Raw genomic sequence first — 21,238 nt, 5'->3', positions numbered from 1 at the left:
ATGAAAAGTATGCCTAATAACTTAGCAGAAGAATCAGAAAAAGATTCCATTCATTCATAGAGATGATCTGGATCACTCAGTAATTTTCATACCCACACACCCAAGTAATCTTTTCCATCTTTGTACATTTGTCACAGGATTTCACCACGTTCCAGAGAAGTCTGAGATAAACTATGGTAGTGATTTTCAACCCATGGGTGGAAACTCTCAGAATCATCATGGAACTCCACCTGCAAGATCGCAAGCTCCCATTTTTGCTGCTTTTTGAAAGAACTTGCTGCTGCTTCTGTGCATGAATAGAATATGAGGATGCTACATCTCCTGCTTTTCTTTGCCTGGCCATTGAGAGAAGCAGCAGGACACTGAGATGAAGTTACTCCATTGTGCAGTGGATTCCTCCATGGCTCTGACTCTTGACTTTTTTCTCACTACAATACACCTCCTGGTGTTTGCCATGTGCTTCCTGTCCCAGGCTCTCTTGGTCTTCTGCCCATAGTCCTGGCCTTGATGCCAGTAATCACTTTGGCTCCCCTTCTTCCTAGCAGATGAACATGTAACCATATGGTTGTAGCTTACTGGGTCCCATTTTGGCTGAGGGTTAATGATGTGCCCAAGGTCTAAAGAGGCAGAAGACCATTTCTCTTGGGTTCATAATCATGGTTCACTCACCTGGTAAGAGCTGTTGGGCCTCACTCTTGCCCTACAATGCTTCACATTGCAGAGGAAGACCAACCATGGGCAGTCAACCTTTGTACTGGTCCCCTGCTCAAGTGCCTGATCTGCAGCTATTACCAGGTCAATAATGCTTCTTTCCATGCTAAGAAAAGCCTATTTTCATGCTGTCTGGAAATCACACTGCTAATAAAAGGCACATGAGTAGGCTAGATCAGGTCACTTTTTCTGGTCACTTGGCAGCCCAAATTAATGAGTATTACTAAGCTTCCAAGGAACTCTGAAGTACGCTTGAACACAATGTAAAAAGTACAGCCTTAGACATATAGGAGGAAATGCTGTACCCTTTGAAGGAAGAGATACAGCCTCATATACTGCTACAATTCATCCTTATAAGACAATATATTCACAAGTGTGGAATTTATGTCGGAAGTACTATGTAGGAAATGTGTGAGATTTATGTTACAAATGACAGGGAATTTCTTTTTAAAAAAATAGCAAATAAATGCTTAGCAATTACCAGTCAAAAGTTCTGACTCATTAAACAAAAAGTTTACCCATTTATTAATATATTCACATATTTACACAATATTACAAAGTATTGTCCCAGCTCAGTGCATGAGACCAAGGTTTAGCATAGAGGCAAAAATAAAATGCAGTGGCAGGGGGTGGAGATGGCTCTGGCATACTATATCTTTGGTATTTGAAATAACATGGAGCATCATTCAACTTGTTCATTGCAAGAATTAAACAAAGAAAAACCACTGCACAGCCCTGGTACAGAGCTCTGAAGGTATTCCAGTGCACGCATGGAACTCTGGCATCTTGTTGCTGGAAGGAGAAGGGAAACGTGTTGAGCAGCCAAACTGTGATTCAGAGACCCTTTGTCTACCTCTCACAGTTTTGCAGCAACAAAAGAGGGTACATCATTGGCCTACTCTACCATCTCACCTGATATGGGGCAAACATTCTGGCAGCCAGGCAGGAGCAAGTACATCATGGGACTGAAGGATGAGCAGGGTAGCTAAAGCTGTGGCTCCATGCTTTTCATTGTAATGTGTAGATGGACTCTCAGAAGTGGCATACCGCTTTGGTAAGGTCCAGCAGTCTTCAGGGGTAATTTTTTGTTTAGTGTAAGAAGCAGTGCTAGGAACATGGGGGCTCATTAAAAAAACATCCCAACAGCTTGCTAAACCCTGTGCATGATATCATTTGCATGCCACTCTCTTTTTTGGGTGTGATATGCTACAGATCTGCTTGAATATTCTAATTCTGTTTTGTTTATGGAGTTATCCACTAGGGTACCCATGGAATCAGGGTTTCTGCAATGGCTTGGCCACAAATTCAGTTCTGTAACTTTCCTCTGCCTGACAGAATTGGGGGATGCAGCACAATAAAGAGTGTGCTCTTAATATCCTAAACAGATAGCAAAAAGCTTGCCCTGACAGCTAGAGAACTCACACATTAACAGAACTGCCAGATTGCAAAAGTAATGCTGTGTTCAATGTTTTATCTATGAAAGTTACATTTCCTAGATTTGTAGAACCTAGCACAGTAATGTGGCCATGTGTATTAAAAGGTCCTATTCTGTAAGGAACATAATGCATATTAGGAACTTGCAGCTTTCCATTCTATACAATTCCTTTCCAGAGTCTACCTGTATGTGGAAGCACAAATCACTTCCTAAAGTTTGCTGCCCTCACAAAACATATAACAGCTCAGACAAAGTCTGTTAAACACTCTGGGATTAAAAACAAAATTATTTTTGTATTCCTTTGCCATACCTCCCCACCACCCCTGAATTGTTTAGGAAGAGCAGGCAAGGTTAGTGCTGCTGAATTCTTCAAGCCAAATAATATTGACTGCATCGACCTCTGGAATGATTAAGCTCCCCCACCCCTGTGGATGAAATGATAAGCCTTCATCTTCTAATGCCATCAGAGATATCTCCTAGTAAGAAATCATAAAATATAGTCAATTGCCATCAGTACTTAGTATTCACTGCATAGAACAAGATGGAATGAAAAAAAGCATTTCCCCCCCAAAGTCTGCTTTGAAGCATTTTTTCAGGAAGCTGGGGTTAGAGTTTGGCATTGGTCCCCAGTGGTGGCAAGCAGGCAGGCAGGCAAGCAGTTTCTTTGTATACATCTGACTGGGATATTCTTCTGTCAACAGAAACTTCTTCAGTAATCTCAGCATTAAGACTGGAGGGTTTGGAAAGACAGAAGCACTGCATTTCAAATACTTAACAAGAGGAATAATGCTTTGCAGATGGCTGGTTTTTATAGTCCCTGAAATTTATAATCAGTAGTCCCAACACAATGTCCAAATCATTCATCCTCTTCAACATAGGTTGATGGAAACCAGCCCACCTAAAGGGGAGGAAGAGCAGATGAAAATTAGACTGATGTTTCTTTTGTTCAGCCTGAAAACCCCAGCTCAGTATGCAGATGGTGACATAGGCCAGGGCATCTTTAACAGACTGTATATACTATGCAGGCATCACCCCTCCTTGAGAGTAAGGAATTTATCACACATCATCGTTATTGTAACCTCCAAGACTGACTACGGCAATATACTCTATTTGGAGCTGCCTTTGCAGATGACCCAGAAGCTACAGCTGGTTCAATTGTGTTGGTATCATAACAACATGCACTGGCTGCCAGTTTGGTTCTGGGCCAAATTTAGTGCTCTTCGTGATTTAGGGCCTATTTACCTTTGAAAATGCTTTTCCTTGAACAATTCCTACAGCAAGTTCAATTCTGCATGCTTGCCCTACTTGAAATGACTTAACTTTAAAAGGTAGAAATATCAGCTGTAAGGTGAAGGGCCTTTACGGTAGTTGCCCCAATGGTTTAGGATGTCCTCCCTACTTAAGGTGCAGCACTGCACTTCTTTCATGCCCTTCCTTTGAGACTTTAATAGTTAAACTGTTTTGGAAGGTGTATGGCTGCTGATCGGGTTGCTGTTATGATTGCTTGTGCTATTATAAAGTGTGAATTTTTTACACTTCTGTTTCTTTTATTGTTGTAGCATTTATTTGCTGCTGTTGCTAGCTATGTTGAGCCTCAAAATGGCATGGTGAATGGGTTCAAATAAAGTTCATGGGAACTAGACACAGTTTCATGTTATACATTTTTTTAAAGCAAGATATATGTACAATTATGCAGTTAAAAAAACCTTACCCTTCCATTTACTTCACCTCTCCACCAGCCATTAGCACTAATCTTTGTGTAAATTTTGACAATGTCACCTTTGAGCAATGACAATTCACGCATGTCTCTGGCACAGAAGTCATAGCGGGCAATAGCAATACCAAGAACCTTGGGACTCAGCACTGGAGAGGAATATAGAAAGGCAATATTATTAGAAGTTTCATGAGTAACATCAGCATTTTTTTGCAGTAATTCTAGTACAAAAGCAAAGATGTTTTTATGCAAAAATGAAAACTGGCCTCATGAAAAAGTACAATTTTTATTCCATCTAATATCTTCTTGGGTAGATTTTTTAAAGAAAATCTTTACAAATGTAGGGGAATACTCCTACTTATGCTTAATAATACTGGCTGGGGTTCAGAGGGTCACATACAATGTTCTGCACACATCCTGGGGCTTTTCCAGCTTCCTTTTCTTAGTTATGTCCCCATGGTCCTAAAAATCAATTTCTGAAAGTGTAGTAGATGTTGCTATGGTTTTATTTTTGTAGTAAAACATAGGGATGTGCATTCGGCTAAATCCGAACATGAAACCCACCCCCCTCAAATACCTTTTTGGTATTGGGGGGGGGGGTAAAATAGCAGCAGTAAGAGGGAGTTGAAAAAGTGGCCCCGCCGCCATTTTCCCCCTCCCTGCCCAATTTTTCCCTCCCTCCCCCCTTACTTACCTGCTGGCTGAGTCAGATCTGCAAGTGCCAGTGATCCTGCTCAGATCCCCGGTGCATGTTCAAGTGCTCTGGGCTCTGCAGAGTCCATGGGCTTTGCAGAGGCCAGGTGCCAGTGATCTCACTCAAATTTGCAGCGCCTGGCCTTTGCAAAGTCCACGGACTTTGCAGAGGCCCCGGGGGGATCAGATATGCACTGGGGAGCTGGCAAGCAGTGGGGATCTGAACCCCCCCAGTGGTGCAAAACTGAAAGCTGGACTTTGCGGAGCCCAGCACTCAGCTCTGAGCCACTTTTTTTTCAGGTACAGGTTTAATAAACCTGGAATTTTTCAAATTATTTGAAAAGCCAAATCCATTATATTCGACTTTTATGACTTTTCTGAAATTTCTGGGTTTATTAAACCAAAACCCCGAAAAATGCTGCACAGCCCTAGTAAAACAACATATGTTGCAGGTCATGAGTTTTCTTCTAAAAAGATTATTAAGATTCACAATGGGTTTAGCTTTAAAGCTCTAGCATGGCCAAACAAAGAGCATACAGCAGTCAGGCTTTAGAGGAAGAATGATAGAATTTAATGCTCATATACAATAGATTGGAAAGGGGAACCAGCTACTGGTTCCCACTGTTTTCCTAGGTAGCTCTTTTCTATTTCATTTTTATACATTTGAGTTGTCTTTCTAAAGTGCAATACATACAAGACACCATGGGAAATATTTCCACCATAAATGTGTACCTCTGTTTCTATATTACCATTGTTTGTATTTTTCTCCCTTTCCCAATCATTCTGCTACTATAAGAAACAGTTACTTGGGGAGTACAAGCAATTTTGTGAAGCATCCACATATTCATAGCCAGTGTAATGCAGTGGTTTGAGTGTTGGACTGGAACCTGGATGGACCCAGGTTCAAATCCCATACAATCATGAAGTACACTGTACGACCTTGTGTCAGTCACTTTCTCTCAGTCTAACCTTCCTCAGAGGTTGTTATGGAGGCAAAATGGAAGAAGGGAAAACCGTGTATGCTACTCCAAGCTCCCTAAAGGATTAAAAATGCAATAGGAGGCTATGACACAACCAGGATCAAATATTAAGAATGTGCTATCCTTTGGGGGAGCAAGAGATGCAGCGAATGAGCAGGGAGATAAGAAGTTGCTTATAATGGAAGTGAAGAATTGGGAGATTGGGAAGAGTCTGCACTATCATTCTGCAGAGATATGAGCAATCACAATGCCCAAATTCATCATAAATCTGGGGATCATCCCATAGATAAAATAAAGCTTGCTAGCACTTAAGAGGGAACAAGCTACTGGTTCCCACTGTTTTCCTAGGTAGCTCTTTTCTATTTCATTTTTATACATTTGAGTTGTCTTTCTAAAGAATCACCCAGTGTGAAAATAGAACATGGCAAAATAAAACAGACAACAATAAAAAACATTAAAACCAACAGAAAAGCCACACAAAAATAAAACAGCTGCTACTAAAAGGACCTGCTCGTGTCTCGGTAGAACAAATTTCAGTAATCCTCTGGAAAATCCAGGCAAAGGCAAACAAACTGGCTCATGACACTTTCATTCAGAACTTGGGGAAATCAAAGAACCATCTCAGGCCATGACAAAAAGGATCCTCAGGTGCATTGGCAAGAAATATTTACAGAAACTAATACAATTGTGGGACTCAAGTTCTTTCACTGAAGCAAAAATACTCCCCCTCCCCCAAAAAAATAATCAAAGGTCAAATTTTTAAAGAAGCCTTCACAGACAGCAAAACTGGCTTTCCCCAATTGAAACCATGAGATACATAAAAATGGGATCCAAACTAGAAAAATACGTAGACAGCTATGATAAAGATCACCATTTACATTCCAAAATTGCTGCATACGCTTTTGTGTCATATTTTATTGTGGTCTCATATGGTACCAAAAGGCAATATTTTACACATTACGGCAGCTTTCCCACAACAGTAACAGATACTGTGCTTTGAAAAAATAATAACTGTACACACTTCAGTGACCAAAATTGAAATGCTTAAGATCAAATTGTAGCCTGAAAATGAATTATACTCTATTTTTCCCACTATAGTATCGAGTGCATAATCCCTTTCAGCAGCCAGCATTATAAATATTCTTATAAGAGTACAAAAATATTGGGGTTTTTTTCTTCCAGAAAAATAGAGTCTCCGCTATTTGATATTAATTTACATTTCAATGTTGTCCACAACTGGCCATGAAACAAAAACGTATCTCAAAGTTGTCACATGTTGTTATTGTTCTCCTAAGCCATTTTAGGACAAATCCATCAAATATGACAGCAGAGGAATAGCAAGGGTAACGACAAAATCAGCAAGAATTCACTGAGGCAAAATATTAAATAAAGAATTGTTCTTATTGGGCAAGACCTTATGAAAGAAGTCCCAGATTCAGCCAGGACTTTATTTCTCTGCCCATGACAACAGAAGAAGAGCCTGTATGTTATGCAGAAACTTTAAAAGCAACATTATTTGTCGAATCAGACCAAAAGTTCCCCCACTCCCAACCCAGCTTTAATTTTTGGGAAATTTACAACCTGGGTACATTAGGCAATGGCTTAGATCCCATCTAGAAGTTCGACATGTGAAAGGAAAGGCATGATTTTTGTTGATTCCTGCCTTCCATAGGAGCCCAGAACATCCCTGACAATTCCCAGGAATAGCTTGGGGGGAACAAGATGTCTACCACAGGAGGAGAATCAGTAAAATTGCCACCACCTGCACTCATGGAAACAGGTGAAAATCACCCCTCCGTACACATGCGTGCGCACACACACTCATATATACTGGATCCAGCCAAATACCTTCTCTCCAGTTGTTCACGCCTCTCCTATTTAGCATGCAGGGATGAACTGGCTGGAATTTTCTTTTAGCCTTCATGGCCATTAGCATCATCCATGAATTTGCCTAATCCCCTTTTAAAACCATCTATACTAGCAGCCACTGCCATATTTGTATCAGCAAGTACTTTTGCTTGTCTAAACCAAATGCCAGTCTAGTTCATTGGATGATCCAGATCTGTGGTTGAGAGAGGAGAGCTGGCCCTGCAGCTTTTACTTGAAATGTGAGAGACATCAAAATATGCTTTGTTCTTTATTATTAGTCTCCCCCCCACACACACACACACACACCACCTCTGGCTCTAAATTTTAATTGTAACATTAAATCACAATTGGAAACCCGAAATGAAAACAGTCTTCCTTGCTTGTCCTGTGAACATGTCTATTGCCTCTGAATATGGAAAGTTTACTTTTCAAAAGGCCTTTTCTCCATGTATTTGTCAAATCATGTTGCAATGATTAGAACTGTGGAAAAGGGACTTAATGTAGAAAAAATCATTCTGTGTAATGGAATGTTTACGCTTTCACCTATTATGTACACACTGGGAATTTAAGACAAGGTGGGCTATGAATAAATATATATGATGGGAGAACCCGCACTTGAAGATTTTTCAGCTTTTAAAGAGAAACTGTCCTTGTAGGGTATGGTAAAATTATAAATCCTTTCAACATAGACAGATATTGAAAAGAGAAGGAAAACAATACAAGAGTATAGAAAAATAGACAAAGAACATTAACTTGCAGACAAAGCACATGCAAAAATCTAATAATTTTTTTGTCTAGAACTAAGTACTTTATCACGGGATGCTGTTCAGTAAGTTTTTCTTTAGGGATGGGACGAATATTTGAGTCACAAAAGCATGACGTTCATATTTGAGGCCCCTTCCATAACAAGAATTTGATGTTTTTAACACTTATTGTCATAAGATTTACACATTAGATTTAACTGGGTTTTGTGGGTCTGCAACTCTTTGTCCAAGTCTGACCATATTCAGAATCAGCTTTGGTGCTCTTTAATTTGCTAGGCCAATAGCAGATCCTACACAGATGTGATAACATTTGCCTGTGATAACATTTAGACAGTGGGAAAGACCCACAAAATTGCCCCTCCCTTCATGTGTTTAGGCCATTTACACATTCTCAGGGCCATGCAGGAGCTGCCCATTAATCAGTTACTCTGAGAACTTATAAGCCATTTGGTCAAACAATGGGCCTGTGGAGGGGGAAAGAGCAAATCCGTCCCTTCCCTAGCTTGCATTGCACATAGAAACAGAAATATTATATTTGCAAAAAGCAGAAGCAAAGTTGAGAGGAAATATAAAAAGCAATAAAGCAGTACCTGACCAGAAAGGAGTAGAAGAAGGGGGAACAAAGCTGCTGTCTGGAGAAGTTACAAAAGAAAACCCAAAGAACAAAGAAGGGGCTTAGAGAAGGAAAGAAAAAGAGAGAGACAAGCAAGATGAAATTGAAATATTGGTAATGTCAAAACAGAACTCATCATATTACTTAAGGTTTTGATAACAAGAAACTGATGTCTTGTTTACTCCCTCACAGATTTGTATTTTCATTCCCCCTTGCCTCAGCCAGTTTGGAATTTGCTTCTACTCCTCTACTCTTGTAGCTGCCTTTCCCCACTTCCTCCTTTATCTTAGAATTAGTATCAATATACCTGATACGGTGTCAGGGCCACCTATGCTGGAGAAGCACCATTTTAGAAGATGGCTTCACATTTGCATACTTGGACATTTTGCCTGTGTGGTGGTCTTATTCACTTAAAGATGTGCATGTGCCAAAGTTGACTCCCCGGCTGCTTTCACCAACACATCTCCACGCCAGCAAAAAAGTATGTACTATGGCTGCTTTTTACTGGGTGCTAAAAATTGAGTCCCATTGCTAAAAACAGTCATGGCATACATACCCCACTTTGGTATTGTGAGACAGACCATACAGAGAGCAAATATGCCTAGCACTGTGTGTGGAAAAACCAGCTTCCATGTTGTTACAGGCTAAATCTAAAAGGGGTCCTGTCCACTTAACAAGCGCCCCACAAGGCAATGTTTTAATAGTTTCTCCCATCATAATGCTGCAAAAAAACAAGAAACATTTGAGTATATTCAAGGCAGGGAGACTATACCTGTCCTCATTCACCCATCTTAACTTACGTATGGTACTAGCACAGTAGTCCTTCAGCTTGTTGAGCCTGTGGACACTTTCGGAATTTTAAAAACTGGTAGTGGGTACCACTGTATAATGGTGTAATGGGTCAGGGTGGAGCCAAATCAGGAAGATCCAAGCCAATTATCCCCCTACAATGGAGGAAGCTGTTTCTGAATGGGTTCTCCCTGCAGGCACAAAAGTGATGCTTCTTGGGTGCTTCTGAAGCATCTCCTGCTCCAATGAGGTGGAGAAAAGGTAGCACTGGCTCATTACTTTGGGGAAAGAAGCAAGTGGGCACTAAGAAACACACAAGGAGGCACCATGGCTTTAAAACTGTATTATACCATTAAAAGTATTTGTATTGAGGCACCATGGCACCCTCAGGCACCACACTGGGGATCAATGCACTAGTTTTTATGGTGTGGGGAAGGAAGAAATACACCAGAAAGCTGAAGGAACTTTGTCTCCAAAAAAAAAAAAAAAAAAAGGAATAGTGAGGCACAGAGCAACTCAACACCTGTTACAGGCTTTGACATATTAGAGCATATGAACTGTTGTATTAGCGTTGTACATATGCAGTATTAGTGTTGTACATATGCAGAATTCTTCAATGTAAAACCATATTTTTCATGAAAAACCATTAGAGGCTTGTCTTTCATTTAAAATGAACATGCCTGGCTAAGAGACTCTTTTTGAGGACTCTTCTGGAATCCTACGCTTTTGGAAAACTAAGTTTCTGGAATCCTACGCTTTTAGAAAACTAAGTTTCTGGAATCCTACGCCTTTGGATTTTTTCCAATCTGTCACTAACAATGACTGAAGACATTATCAAATAGTGTTATATAATGTTACATTGGGTTTTAAAGTTTAAATATGAAAGAGTTGTAATAGAATGTTGAAAATAGATTCATTTTGATCATGCTCTTTAGGAGATGAAGATGCTGATAAAATCAATCATTATAGAGGTATATTAAAGCTAAAAACTGACTGTCTAAGAAATAGCTATGATCAGCAAATGACCAGCTTGAAGAGGAAATCCTTATATGGTAGTCTGCAGGAAAGCAGTAAAATAATCTAGCCGTAGGAATCCGGCTAAATTGGAATACAGTGGCTTTTGACAGTATAAATACAGGCACGAATAGGCTAGAAAGCTAGATCTCTCTAAGTCTTTGGACTAAGAGAATCTCAAAGAAGATTGGCTTTGGGTATGTATTGATTTACTTATATACTATTTTAGATAGTGTGAATCAGATTACTTTAACAGAAATCTTTCACATCACCTACTTGCCTAGTCCCTTTAACTGGAGATGCTGGGGATTGAACCTGGGACCTTCTGCATACCAAGCAGAGGTTCTACCATTGAGCCAAAGCCCCTCCTCGATCTGATTCATTTGCAAAGTCATGAATTTGATCCCCTGCATTCACGAAGTACAGACAGACAGGCATTTAAAATGCTCTATGATAAAATATACTATTTTAGATAGTGTGAATCAGATTACTTTAACTAAATCAGACTTCTTTAACTGTTATATTTTAAGTATTGGATTTTAAAACTAAATAGTATGTAGAACTTGCTTGCTTTGCTGTATTCATTGTTATTGCTTTTAAGACTTTGTAATACTTGCATACACACATATATATAAACATTTATTACATTGAAGCTATTCAATAAAAAGTCTGACTTTTGTGAGTAAATAAGTTGAGTCCTGCTTAGTAGGTGACTAACTGAATAAGATAACATACCACTTCTCAGGAAGGGGTTGACTCTAAGAGCATAGTCAACTGAAACGCACTGACCCGCTTCACACCCAGGCACCAAGGAGATGCACAAGTTATCACAAAAGGCTTCCTCATGGCTCAGACACATCATGGAGAGACCCACCATGATTACGGGTGCAGCCACTTGGTCTTAACAGAAATAATTAGCCAGATGTTGACAACCTTTCTGCCTAGTTCATTGCTGCATGCAATCTTTAAAAGTAGGACCCTTCTGTTTGCAAGATGTCAACTTCTGACTAAGTGATGGAGGTCAGGAAGCCTACAGAATATTTATTCTTTAAAGAGTTTCCAGGAAGAAGGAATACCCCCAATGTAGAGGTAAGCATTCCAGTGAAAATCTTAGTGTAAAATTAATTTGTCCTTTAACTTTTAACAAAAATGTGGAAATGATCAGACATATTCGAACATGCGTGTCAAACTGGCTGTTAGAGGCTTACATCTCCAGCATTTGATAACCCCAGCTCAAAGAATTTAACAGGAGCCCAATAAAATTATTAACTGCAGACTAAGGTCTAAATGTTTAATATTGTACAGTATTCCTTGCCAGGTTGTTTTCTGAATTTGCAAATTCCGTTCCATATTCCAATTCTACCACAGTCCTTCAATTATAAGTTCATGACTCTCTATTTGTTCTCTTTTTAGAAAACTGAAATGAAGCAAAAAGAAAAAGGTGGTGTTTCCTAAAGGACTTTGAGAGATGAAGGTTCATATCACAGCTGCATGGTGGGTATGGCACTAACTTCTTATCCCATAAGCAAGAGTGAGAAAATAGTTGTAGTACACAATTTGCAAGAAAACAGTGTTGCACCGTTGTTCATCGAGTGGTCTTCTGTACACTCCCACATGGGTCTGTGCAGCTGCACTTCTGTCACAGGAGAACGCCTTCCAAAGCTTTCTACAAGATTTATGAATCTAGGAGTTCTTTCCCCTCCCTTCCCTCTCGTGCTGGAGTTTCTCACCCAAACAGGAATGTGATGGAGGTAGGGAGAGAGAGCTCTTCCCTCAGTTCTCCCCTCGCCACCATGGGGAGGCAAGATGTACAGCAAGACAGTCCAGAGCAGGGAAAGGAGAAAGGGATGAGTGCCAGCACAGAAGACCACTTGATAAACAACAGTTACAGATAAGTGCAACACTGTTTTCATCGTTGCAGCTTCTGTGCAGTCCCACATGGGTGAGTAGCAAGCTTGCTTTCTGAGGAGGTGGATGTGGGCTGATCAGCAAAAAATTTATTGCAGTATCACATTTCCCACAGCCGCCTCACTTCTTGAATTTGCATTGATGGAGTAATGCTTGGCAAATGTTGAGGGAATAGCTGATGTCGCAGCTTTGCAGCTGTCCTCTAACGAAATCTTTGCAAGGAAAGCTGCTGAGGATGCCTGAGCCCTAGTGGAGCAAAATTTCAGTGGAATTGGACATCCCAATTCCACTTTGGCACAAGCTAATGTTATTGTTGATACTACCCGTCTGGACAATGTCTGAGAGGATGCTGCTTTACTCTCGCTGGTCCCACTAAAACAGATATTTCTGGTCCTTTCTGAATTCATTTGTACAATTCAAATAAAAAAGGAGTGCTCTTCTAAGTGCTAATGTATGCAGTGTTTGTTCTGACGTGGAGGCTAGGATTAGGAACAAGACTGGCTAGGTGGAACTTGGAGGCTACCTTTGGTAGGACGTTTAGGCTAGGATGCAGCACCACTTTGTTGGCATGGCATTTCATGACAGGAGACTCACAACTGAGGGCATGTAGTTCTCCTGCTCTGCATGCTGATGTAATAGCCAGCAGAAAAGCAGTTTTGTATGACAAAGCAGACAACTCAAACTTCGCCATAGGCTCAAAGGGTTTGTGCATAAGTTTTGTTAACACCAACGACAAACTCCACTGTGGGATTGGAAGTTTAACAGGTGGATATAAATTGAGAAGGCCTTTCAGGAACTTTTTTTATTGCGGTGCAGAAAATACTGTTGTGTCTCTGACACCAGTATGAAAAGCCGATATTGCCACCAAGTGCACTTTCAGAGATGATGTTTATTTATTTATGTATTTATTTTGTGGCTTCTAGCCCACCCTCCCCAAATGAAGCTAGGCTCAGGGCGGGTCACATCATTTAACACTTACATCAACACTATTAAAACTTAAAAAAGCAAAATCCCAATTAAAATAAAACAAAATCCCAACATGGCGCTCAGATTCCAATCATATTGGAATCATATTGGAATTCCAATCATATTGGCCAAGACAAACAGGCAGGCACCTCGCCAAGTCAATCCAGCATATCGAATAGGAAGGGGGGGTTGGGAGGCCAGCAGTTGTAATATCCGTGACTATCCTGAACTACAGGCCTGGTGGAAAAGCTCTGTTTTACAGGCCCTGTGGAACTCTTTAAGATCCCACAGGGCCCTGATGTCATCAGATAGAGCATTCTACCAGGCCAGAGCCAGGCCTGAAAAGCCCATGGCACTCACTGAGGACAGCCACACACTCTTAGGGCCAGGGACCACCACTAGATTATTAGCAGATAAACATAATGCTCTTTGGGGGGCATACCAGGAGAGGCGGTCCCAAAGATACGAAGGTCCCAGACTAACGCTTGCTAACCCTTCATCCTTAAGGATTGCAGGCAAGTAAAAATATGTGATACAGGCATGTATCTGGCTGGATTCCATTTTGGGATGCCCAAATGGTAAACCACTTTGAGGAGTAGGATCTATGTGGGACTGGCTTACAAGAGGCAATGAGAAGCTCTGCTACTCTGTCTGACCATTTGCCTAATGCTGCATCAGCTCCTAGGTACAGTGACTTCACATTGTGGTGGAAGAGGGGACCCATATGGAGAAGGTCATCCGCTAGAGCAAGTTCTCTTTACACCCCTTGAGAGAGAGTCCAGAGGGTTGGGAACCACATTGTCCTGGGGCAGTATGGGGATATTAGGGTGAATGTCAGATTTGTCTGCCCTCAACTTGGCAATAACTTTGTTAATTATACTAAAGGGGAGTAAATCATAGAACAGGCATTCCTTTCATATGAACTGGAACACATTTCCAATGGAATCCTAATAGGTTGCTCTAAATAGAGCTTTATATCTTCTTTGGGAGAAATTGGAGCAGGTTCCCCCATGTGTCCTCTGGTGAAGGCATTGTAATGTCTCGGAGTCGATCTTAGAGCCGTGATCAAAGCCTTCCTCCAATTCCGATGGTTGATGTTCCTCCAGTCCTGTCAGATAATGGGATCTGTATTTCACTGAACACCCCTTTCGGCATTTGGAGTTGATGTGGGGAGGTGGCGGGAACATACAGGAAGGATACATTGCCTGGTGTTCCAATGAGCCCCAGTGTGGTGAACACATTGTGGTTAAGGAAACCAGGGCCCTTACAGAGGGTACCAGGAGAACAGAGTACTGTGTGCCCATGCCTGATGATGCATGCAAAAATGAGCCACCAATGCCGGATAAGCTGGCACTTCAACAACTTTATCCTCTGATAACTGTGGTGGTTCCAGTGAATGTGCTGATGGAGATGGCATATGAGTGCAAGCAGATTCTTCCACTCCACTGTTTAAAGGTGAGGGTCAGTGCTGTGGAGGTGAGTCTGTATGGCTCTGAGGGGAAGATGACTGTCAAACCCAAGGTGAGTCTGTCTGTCAAAGCCAAAAAGGTGGCCCTTCTTGGCATCGAGAAGGAAACCATTGACATTAAAGTGAGGGCATGAGTCGGTACTGAGACAATATGTGCTTTGGTGTCAAGGGGAGGTTGATCAACATCGAGGCAATGTCGCAGCCATTGGCTTCACCTTCTTTTTCACCTTTTTTCCGGTGGTCTCAACATCACCCTCTGCGCCAAAGATGTTTTCTCCACCAGATCCAATACAGTGGTGGCAGGGGCAGAGATACAAGAGGGTGCCCTGGCTCTTTTCTCCAGATGGGTCTGTTGCTTGTCCAAGCAAGTATTGGAAGACCCCAAAGCTTTTTCCCAGAGGGCTGCTTTTTGTCATGCCGCTCTTTTATTACGGGCCTTTGGGGTTAACAAATGGCACATCTTACAGGCTGCAGTATTGTGCCCCTTGCCCAGGTACAGCAGACAAGAGTCATGTTCATTGTTCTAGGCCATCTTTGTTCAGCATGCTTTACATTTCTTAAATAAAGCCATCATACATACAGCTTTGCAGTTCTGAAGGAAAAACCTTGTCTCTGAGGTGTTCACTAAAAGCTTCAAAAAAAGTGTCCTCTCTTCACTGTGGTGAAGAAAAAACTAAGGGAAGAGCGCTCTCCCCACCTCCGTTGCATGCCCGTTTGGGTGGGACACTCCAGCGTGAGATGGAGGGGAGGAGGGAGTGGTCCTAGACTCATCTTCTAGAAAGCTTTGGAAATCATTCACTTGTGGCAAGCCTGTGCCACTGCACAGAAGCCACGATGATGAACATCCCTAGTCTTTCTATGTGATGTATAAACTCTTGTGCCTTCTGGCAGAGCCTTGTAAAAAATACAGCCTTTAATGATTGCAGTCATGAGTCATAAACTGCAACTCTGAATCAGAGTTCAATAAAACTTCTTAAAAGCCCCTCTGGATCACATTGCTTCTTCCTTACTGAATCTTATTGTAGAGACAAGCTTTCATGAAGGAAAAAAGAAAGATTATCCTGGAAATCAAAGATTTAAATAAACATATAGCTATGGATAATACTGATAATGAGTGCTAGGATAAAAGCTTTCAGAAATCCTTTCAATGAGACTTTTTATATGACATGGAACAAAAGAAGGAAACTTGTCAAGAATCAGAAACTGTTCACAAGATATGAAATCGATGGACTATACGCATTGTTAACTGTCCCAGTGAAGTGATGTGAACAGTAAAACAACTTAAGAACTAGCTATAACAACAAGAACTTTGTTTTTATTTTATTTTTCAACTATGGCCAAAATAAAAAAGGAGTAAAAATGGCAGACAACTAAACATTAATTGATTAAAGAGCTTATTAGTTGAAATACACAGCAACCATTAAGTTAAACTAAGGATATAAGACTTCTTAAAAAGAGAGCAATAGAACAATCTCCTGAATCAAATGAAATGGTTAGCTAAATGAAGCTTTAGCATGACCAAGTCCTTTTCAAAGAACACAAATAGTTCATTGATAAATTTGTCATATCACCAGCTTACTCCATGGATTATAGAACCTTAACAGGAAAACTGTACTGAAAGTTATTTCAGGAATGGCAATAATATATTCATTTTGCTGTTGCCTAAATGAATAAGTTAATTGAATTCTCGGTTAGGATACGTTCATACATTTGGTAGCTCTGCATCAATAGCAGTAGTTGAACAGTTTTGCATTCTGACTTTTGTTTTTATACCCCTGCTAACACACCGACACAGCACCTCGTGTATTTTATTCAATAATATGCTTTATACATTTGGAAGAGTTTTCAAAGCCATCTGCAATATGGTGTGGCATGAGGGGCTGCTGTTGGCAGACAGGGTTAGAGAAAACAGAAGACACATAAGTTTAACTTGGGGTGCCAGTGCCTGCAGGTGAATTATTTAATACTCTTAGCCTTGCAGTATCAAGTCACATATATACTACAGTATCTCAAGACACAATTTCAATATCAGGAATGCAGCAGCATGCACTGCATGTAGAGCACTTGTGATATCTGTGCCTGCTCCCACTGGTGAATACTTCGTCTAAAAATAAAATGCCGGACAAAGCAAGGAAGCTGTGCACCCCACAGAAAACAGGGATGGCAAGACAGAGAGGCACTAGGCTATGAAAAAGAACACAGGGAACAGAAAAGCACAAACACTAACTGAACACCAAAAAACAGCATCAGAAGGATGTGATGTAGACAACCAGAATCTCCAAAGAACACAGGCTGCTTGGTAGGGGGAAAAAAACTGAATGAGGGCAAGAGACAGGAAATGAAAGAAAAAGAGATAAAAGAGGTTAAGAGAGTTTTCATTTGTGAGGCTTTCATGTTTGAACTTCTCCTGTTTATGAGAAATGTGGAAAGGGGTGCTGAGGAGAAGGCAGGTGTAATGTAAATAGGCAATCTGACCAATGTAAGGCTTTTCATGTGCATTGCAAAGTGATTTCGGACTTGTGTGTGAAAATATCCCTAGTTTTCCCTAGAAGCCTGTCTCTCAAATAAACTAAAGAAAAATAATGAAATTAGGGAAGACATAAAAACAAGTGATAGTACAATCAAAACCAGAGCCCCTCTCCTTAGCAGTTTGCATTAGTTAGCAGCATACACATTTTCTCCTTATTATCAGGAACTGCCCATACCATGGCTGTACCATATTTCAAATATCTAGACCGTTTGGCAGTTTTCCAGCATACCTCCATTTATCAATCAAATATTATTCCTATCTGTTTTTTTTCAATGTCAAAAAGATAGATTTTTAAAAATATATAATGCAAATTGTCCCAGCCAGTTGCAAGGCAGATTTACATTTGTGTCTATGGGTGAGCACATGCACATGCTTCAAGAGAAAGAGTTACCATCTAACAACATCAACCATATTGTTTAGTTTCCATCCACCCAAGCACACAGAACCATAACTAAACACTGAGTGGAGACTTCTATCACTGAACATCTAAGGGAGGGAGCAAACTAAACCTTTCCCCTTATGCTTTTTAGATGTTAGGAGGAAGCCAAGTCTTCAACCAAATATCTAGTTTGGCCCACACACAAAAAAATCCTATTTTGAAACCATGACAAGTAGAATTAGAGAGAGAATCGGTATGAATTTAAGAGTCTTCATAGAAGTTCTGGTTTACTGTCTGGTTTTAAATCACACAAATAATTTACTTATATGCCAAACGCAAGATTAGAATTACATGTTTATTAATTCATGTAGCTGAAAATAGCACATCCAATGCAAAACGTCTGTTTACAAATCAATTGTTCACTTACATTTTTAATAGATGTTTGAGCAGTGATTTGATTTAAGCATAGGCAGCCAGGAAATCTAACTAGACCTGTTCATAAATCTGTCAGCAGATCTAATTCTTCTTAGCTGCAGAAAAATCTAGCTAAATGCATTATCATATTAATTGGTTATATGACAAGAAATTCAAACTGAAGATTTTTTTTAACCCATTGCCGAGCCTTTAGAATTAAATAATAATGCTTACAGTTGCTAGTTGGTCGGTTACTCCTTTGGTCAATTGAATGTTCATATTCCTTATATGGGTACTGGAGAGTTGTGTCCAAACTTCTGAAGCCTTCTTTGAGAGAGTGATGCTTGTAGTACTCCACAAGTTCCTACAAGAAAAAAAATTAAAAACACTTTGAAGCTTCAATTTGTTCTTCCCCCTCTCTCCTTCAGAGCTTGGACACAGTACCTTTAATTAAACCTTATTGTAAAAGTAGCTATTCTTAGTAGGTACCATGGAGGAGGGAAACTACTAACAATAATACTAACAAAAATAATAATAATGCTAGCTTCTATTACTTGTTATTGCAAGAAAGGTTAATGAACTTTGTGATGAAAAAAGGAAAAATCACAAAAGAAAGGCATATCAGTAGTATGAAGTGTGAGAGCTCAATTCACAAAGAGATATTGAATTAGCTACATTCAGAAATATGAAGGGTGATACACAAAAGACTTAAGCCTAATTGTCACAAACAGCAGATATGATGGTTAAGCTGTTTATCTAAATATTTGTTGTGCCTTTCCATTGTGACTCAAGTCAGCTTACAATTCTAAAGTAAAACTATGGGTAATACGATATACCCTATTAGCACCCCCCCCCCAAATACTTGCAGCTTAAACCCAATTAAAAGTACAAGCAGATAAGACAGCCTTACAGTGCCTCCTAAAAACATCTAAGTACAAGTGCCTTCCTTAGGGACCCTGCTCTACAATGTGGGAGCCATTATTGAAAAAAAATGGGCTCTGATAGATGCTAGGCAGGAGATTTTAAGGTGACAGCTAGAAGACTGTAACTGGAACAAAGGCACATAGTGAGAGAGAAGGTCCTTCAGATAAGTGGGTCATACCAGGCACATGAATTGAACTTGGAAACAAACTGGCAGCCAAAGTAGCTATTTTAAAATAGGCAAGATGTGTTCCCATAGGCTAGCCCCTGATAATACCTGGAATGCCCCCTTCTGAACCAGTTTCAATTTCTGGGCTGCCTTCAAAGGCAACCCCACATTCCAGCAATCCAAAGACAAGGTTATAAAAACAAGCATTAGCATGGCCAGGTCAGCTGAGTCCAAGAATGGAGAGAACCAGATGCAGCTGACAGAAAACATTCTTGGCCACTGAGCCAACCTGCACCAGCATCACTTCTACCTTGCTGGATTCAGCTTCAACTTGTTCTACCTTAGCCTCTTGACTACAGCCTGGATGAAATTCAGCTGATGCAAAGGTGTCAGACACACACACACACACTTCTTTGCCACCATCACTACTGCTCTGCAGACCTTCAAATGAACCAGTGAGGACATATGGATTGTCCTGTCTGATTCATCCTGAGTCTTTTACCAATGATGCTCTAGTCATCTCCCAATCCATTCCATATCCCCCCGCCACCCTCATAAACAACAAGGCATGATGATGACTATTGCCCCAGCCAGGCCCCATTCCATGAGGCTACAAGGGTCCCCTGGAATCCAACAGGATTTTCTGAGGGTGGACCTTCCTAAAGAGTTTGCTGCTCCTGCAGGATGGAGGCCGCAAGTCCAGTCCCCCAAGGAGGATTATCCTTAACACCAGATCAAAGACCACCTCTGTTAGCACAGCCAAACAGCAAACCAGCAGGATTCCTAACATCCCTTGTACCCAGTTTCTGTCTGTATCTACTGATAGTGGAAGACTCAAGGAAAAGAATTGCTACTCCATCCTCCCCAGTCAAGGTTGGTAGAAGATCTTATACCCAGCTGATACCACCTGGGACAAAACAACATTAGAATCCACCAGCTAGGTTTCATTCAAGCTACCCAGGAATACCTGCTTTTCATACAATAAGCCAGATATTTTTCAAACCTGGCATTGTACAACACCAAGGCTGAAATTTGATTGTAATATTTCAGAATGTACCATTCACTGCTTTTGTGTAAAAAAAAAAAAAACACCTCTGCATATAAAGCACTAACCTAGCCGTCTCAGTGACATGCTAGAACAAATCTTCTCAACATTTCTATTGCTATGCAGTCTAAAACAGTACAGTACAGAAATAAGTTTATCTCCTGATCTATACATATGTGAAACTATGAGACTATCATAGTTTTCCAAATGTGGTTGCTAGCATGCTTGCTTCAGGCATGAGAAAAAACGTAATGTGACCCACATGGTTTTGGTTTCTTGGCCAGTAAGCCATGTAAATGATGCCTGGGTCCTTGAGAAGTCTGTTGCTTGAGTTGTTTTTAATCATTCCTGAAACCAATCCACATGGGTGAAAGTCTTTACATGTACCAGACCAGTGTGTGAGTAAACCACACCAGAAAGGGCACATAAAAGGAGCCTGAAATCACCTCTGAGTCTCTCACAAGCTGTTTATGTGAACATGTGACCCTTGGAACACCTCATAGGAAAGAAGCATTTGCAATCCAAAGGTGAGTTTGGCCAATGTACATTTATATTACAAAGTCATTTCAACAAAAACCGCTTTAAATTCCCTAGTAGTTTCCAAACACTGGTCATGATATCTTGTGAAAAGTCAGCACTTTAAGTCCAGTTAATCTCTAGTGGGAGAGATTTAAGTACCTGCTTAACACTCCAATTGAAATCAATGGGACTTAAAAGTGCTTAACTCTGAGGACTGGATTGTGCCAACTGCCTCCAGTTTTGAAATGGCAGTCTTCTGTTATGAATAGATACATGATCTATAGGGACTCTTATTGGCACAATAAACCTTTTACAACCTCTTCAGGGGGATTTTCCA

At 40.6% G+C, this 21,238-nt stretch overlaps 1 protein-coding gene across 1 annotated transcript in view; it reads right to left on the bottom strand.

Annotated features, from left to right (window-relative positions):
- Positions 1 to 2,628: 2,628 nt before the first annotated feature.
- VAV3 (vav guanine nucleotide exchange factor 3) overlaps positions 2,629 to 21,238 on the bottom strand; it is a 247,371-nt gene continuing 228,761 nt past the window's right edge. Inside the window, exons 25-27 of the mRNA XM_056867457.1 lie at positions 18,482 to 18,611; positions 3,858 to 4,009; positions 2,629 to 3,044 (exon numbers count right to left, since the gene is read on the bottom strand). Of these exons, the coding sequence (XP_056723435.1) occupies positions 3,003 to 3,044; positions 3,858 to 4,009; positions 18,482 to 18,611 (324 nt within the window). The 3' untranslated portion in view covers positions 2,629 to 3,002. The remainder of the gene's footprint in view (positions 3,045 to 3,857; positions 4,010 to 18,481; positions 18,612 to 21,238) is intronic.

The sequence above is a fragment of the Euleptes europaea genome, chromosome 2 (genome assembly GCF_029931775.1).
Source record: "Euleptes europaea isolate rEulEur1 chromosome 2, rEulEur1.hap1, whole genome shotgun sequence".
Lineage (NCBI taxonomy): Eukaryota > Metazoa > Chordata > Lepidosauria > Squamata > Sphaerodactylidae > Euleptes > Euleptes europaea.
The sequence above is the reverse complement of the archived record's forward strand: the minus strand, read 5'-3'. Positions and strand labels throughout refer to the sequence as shown.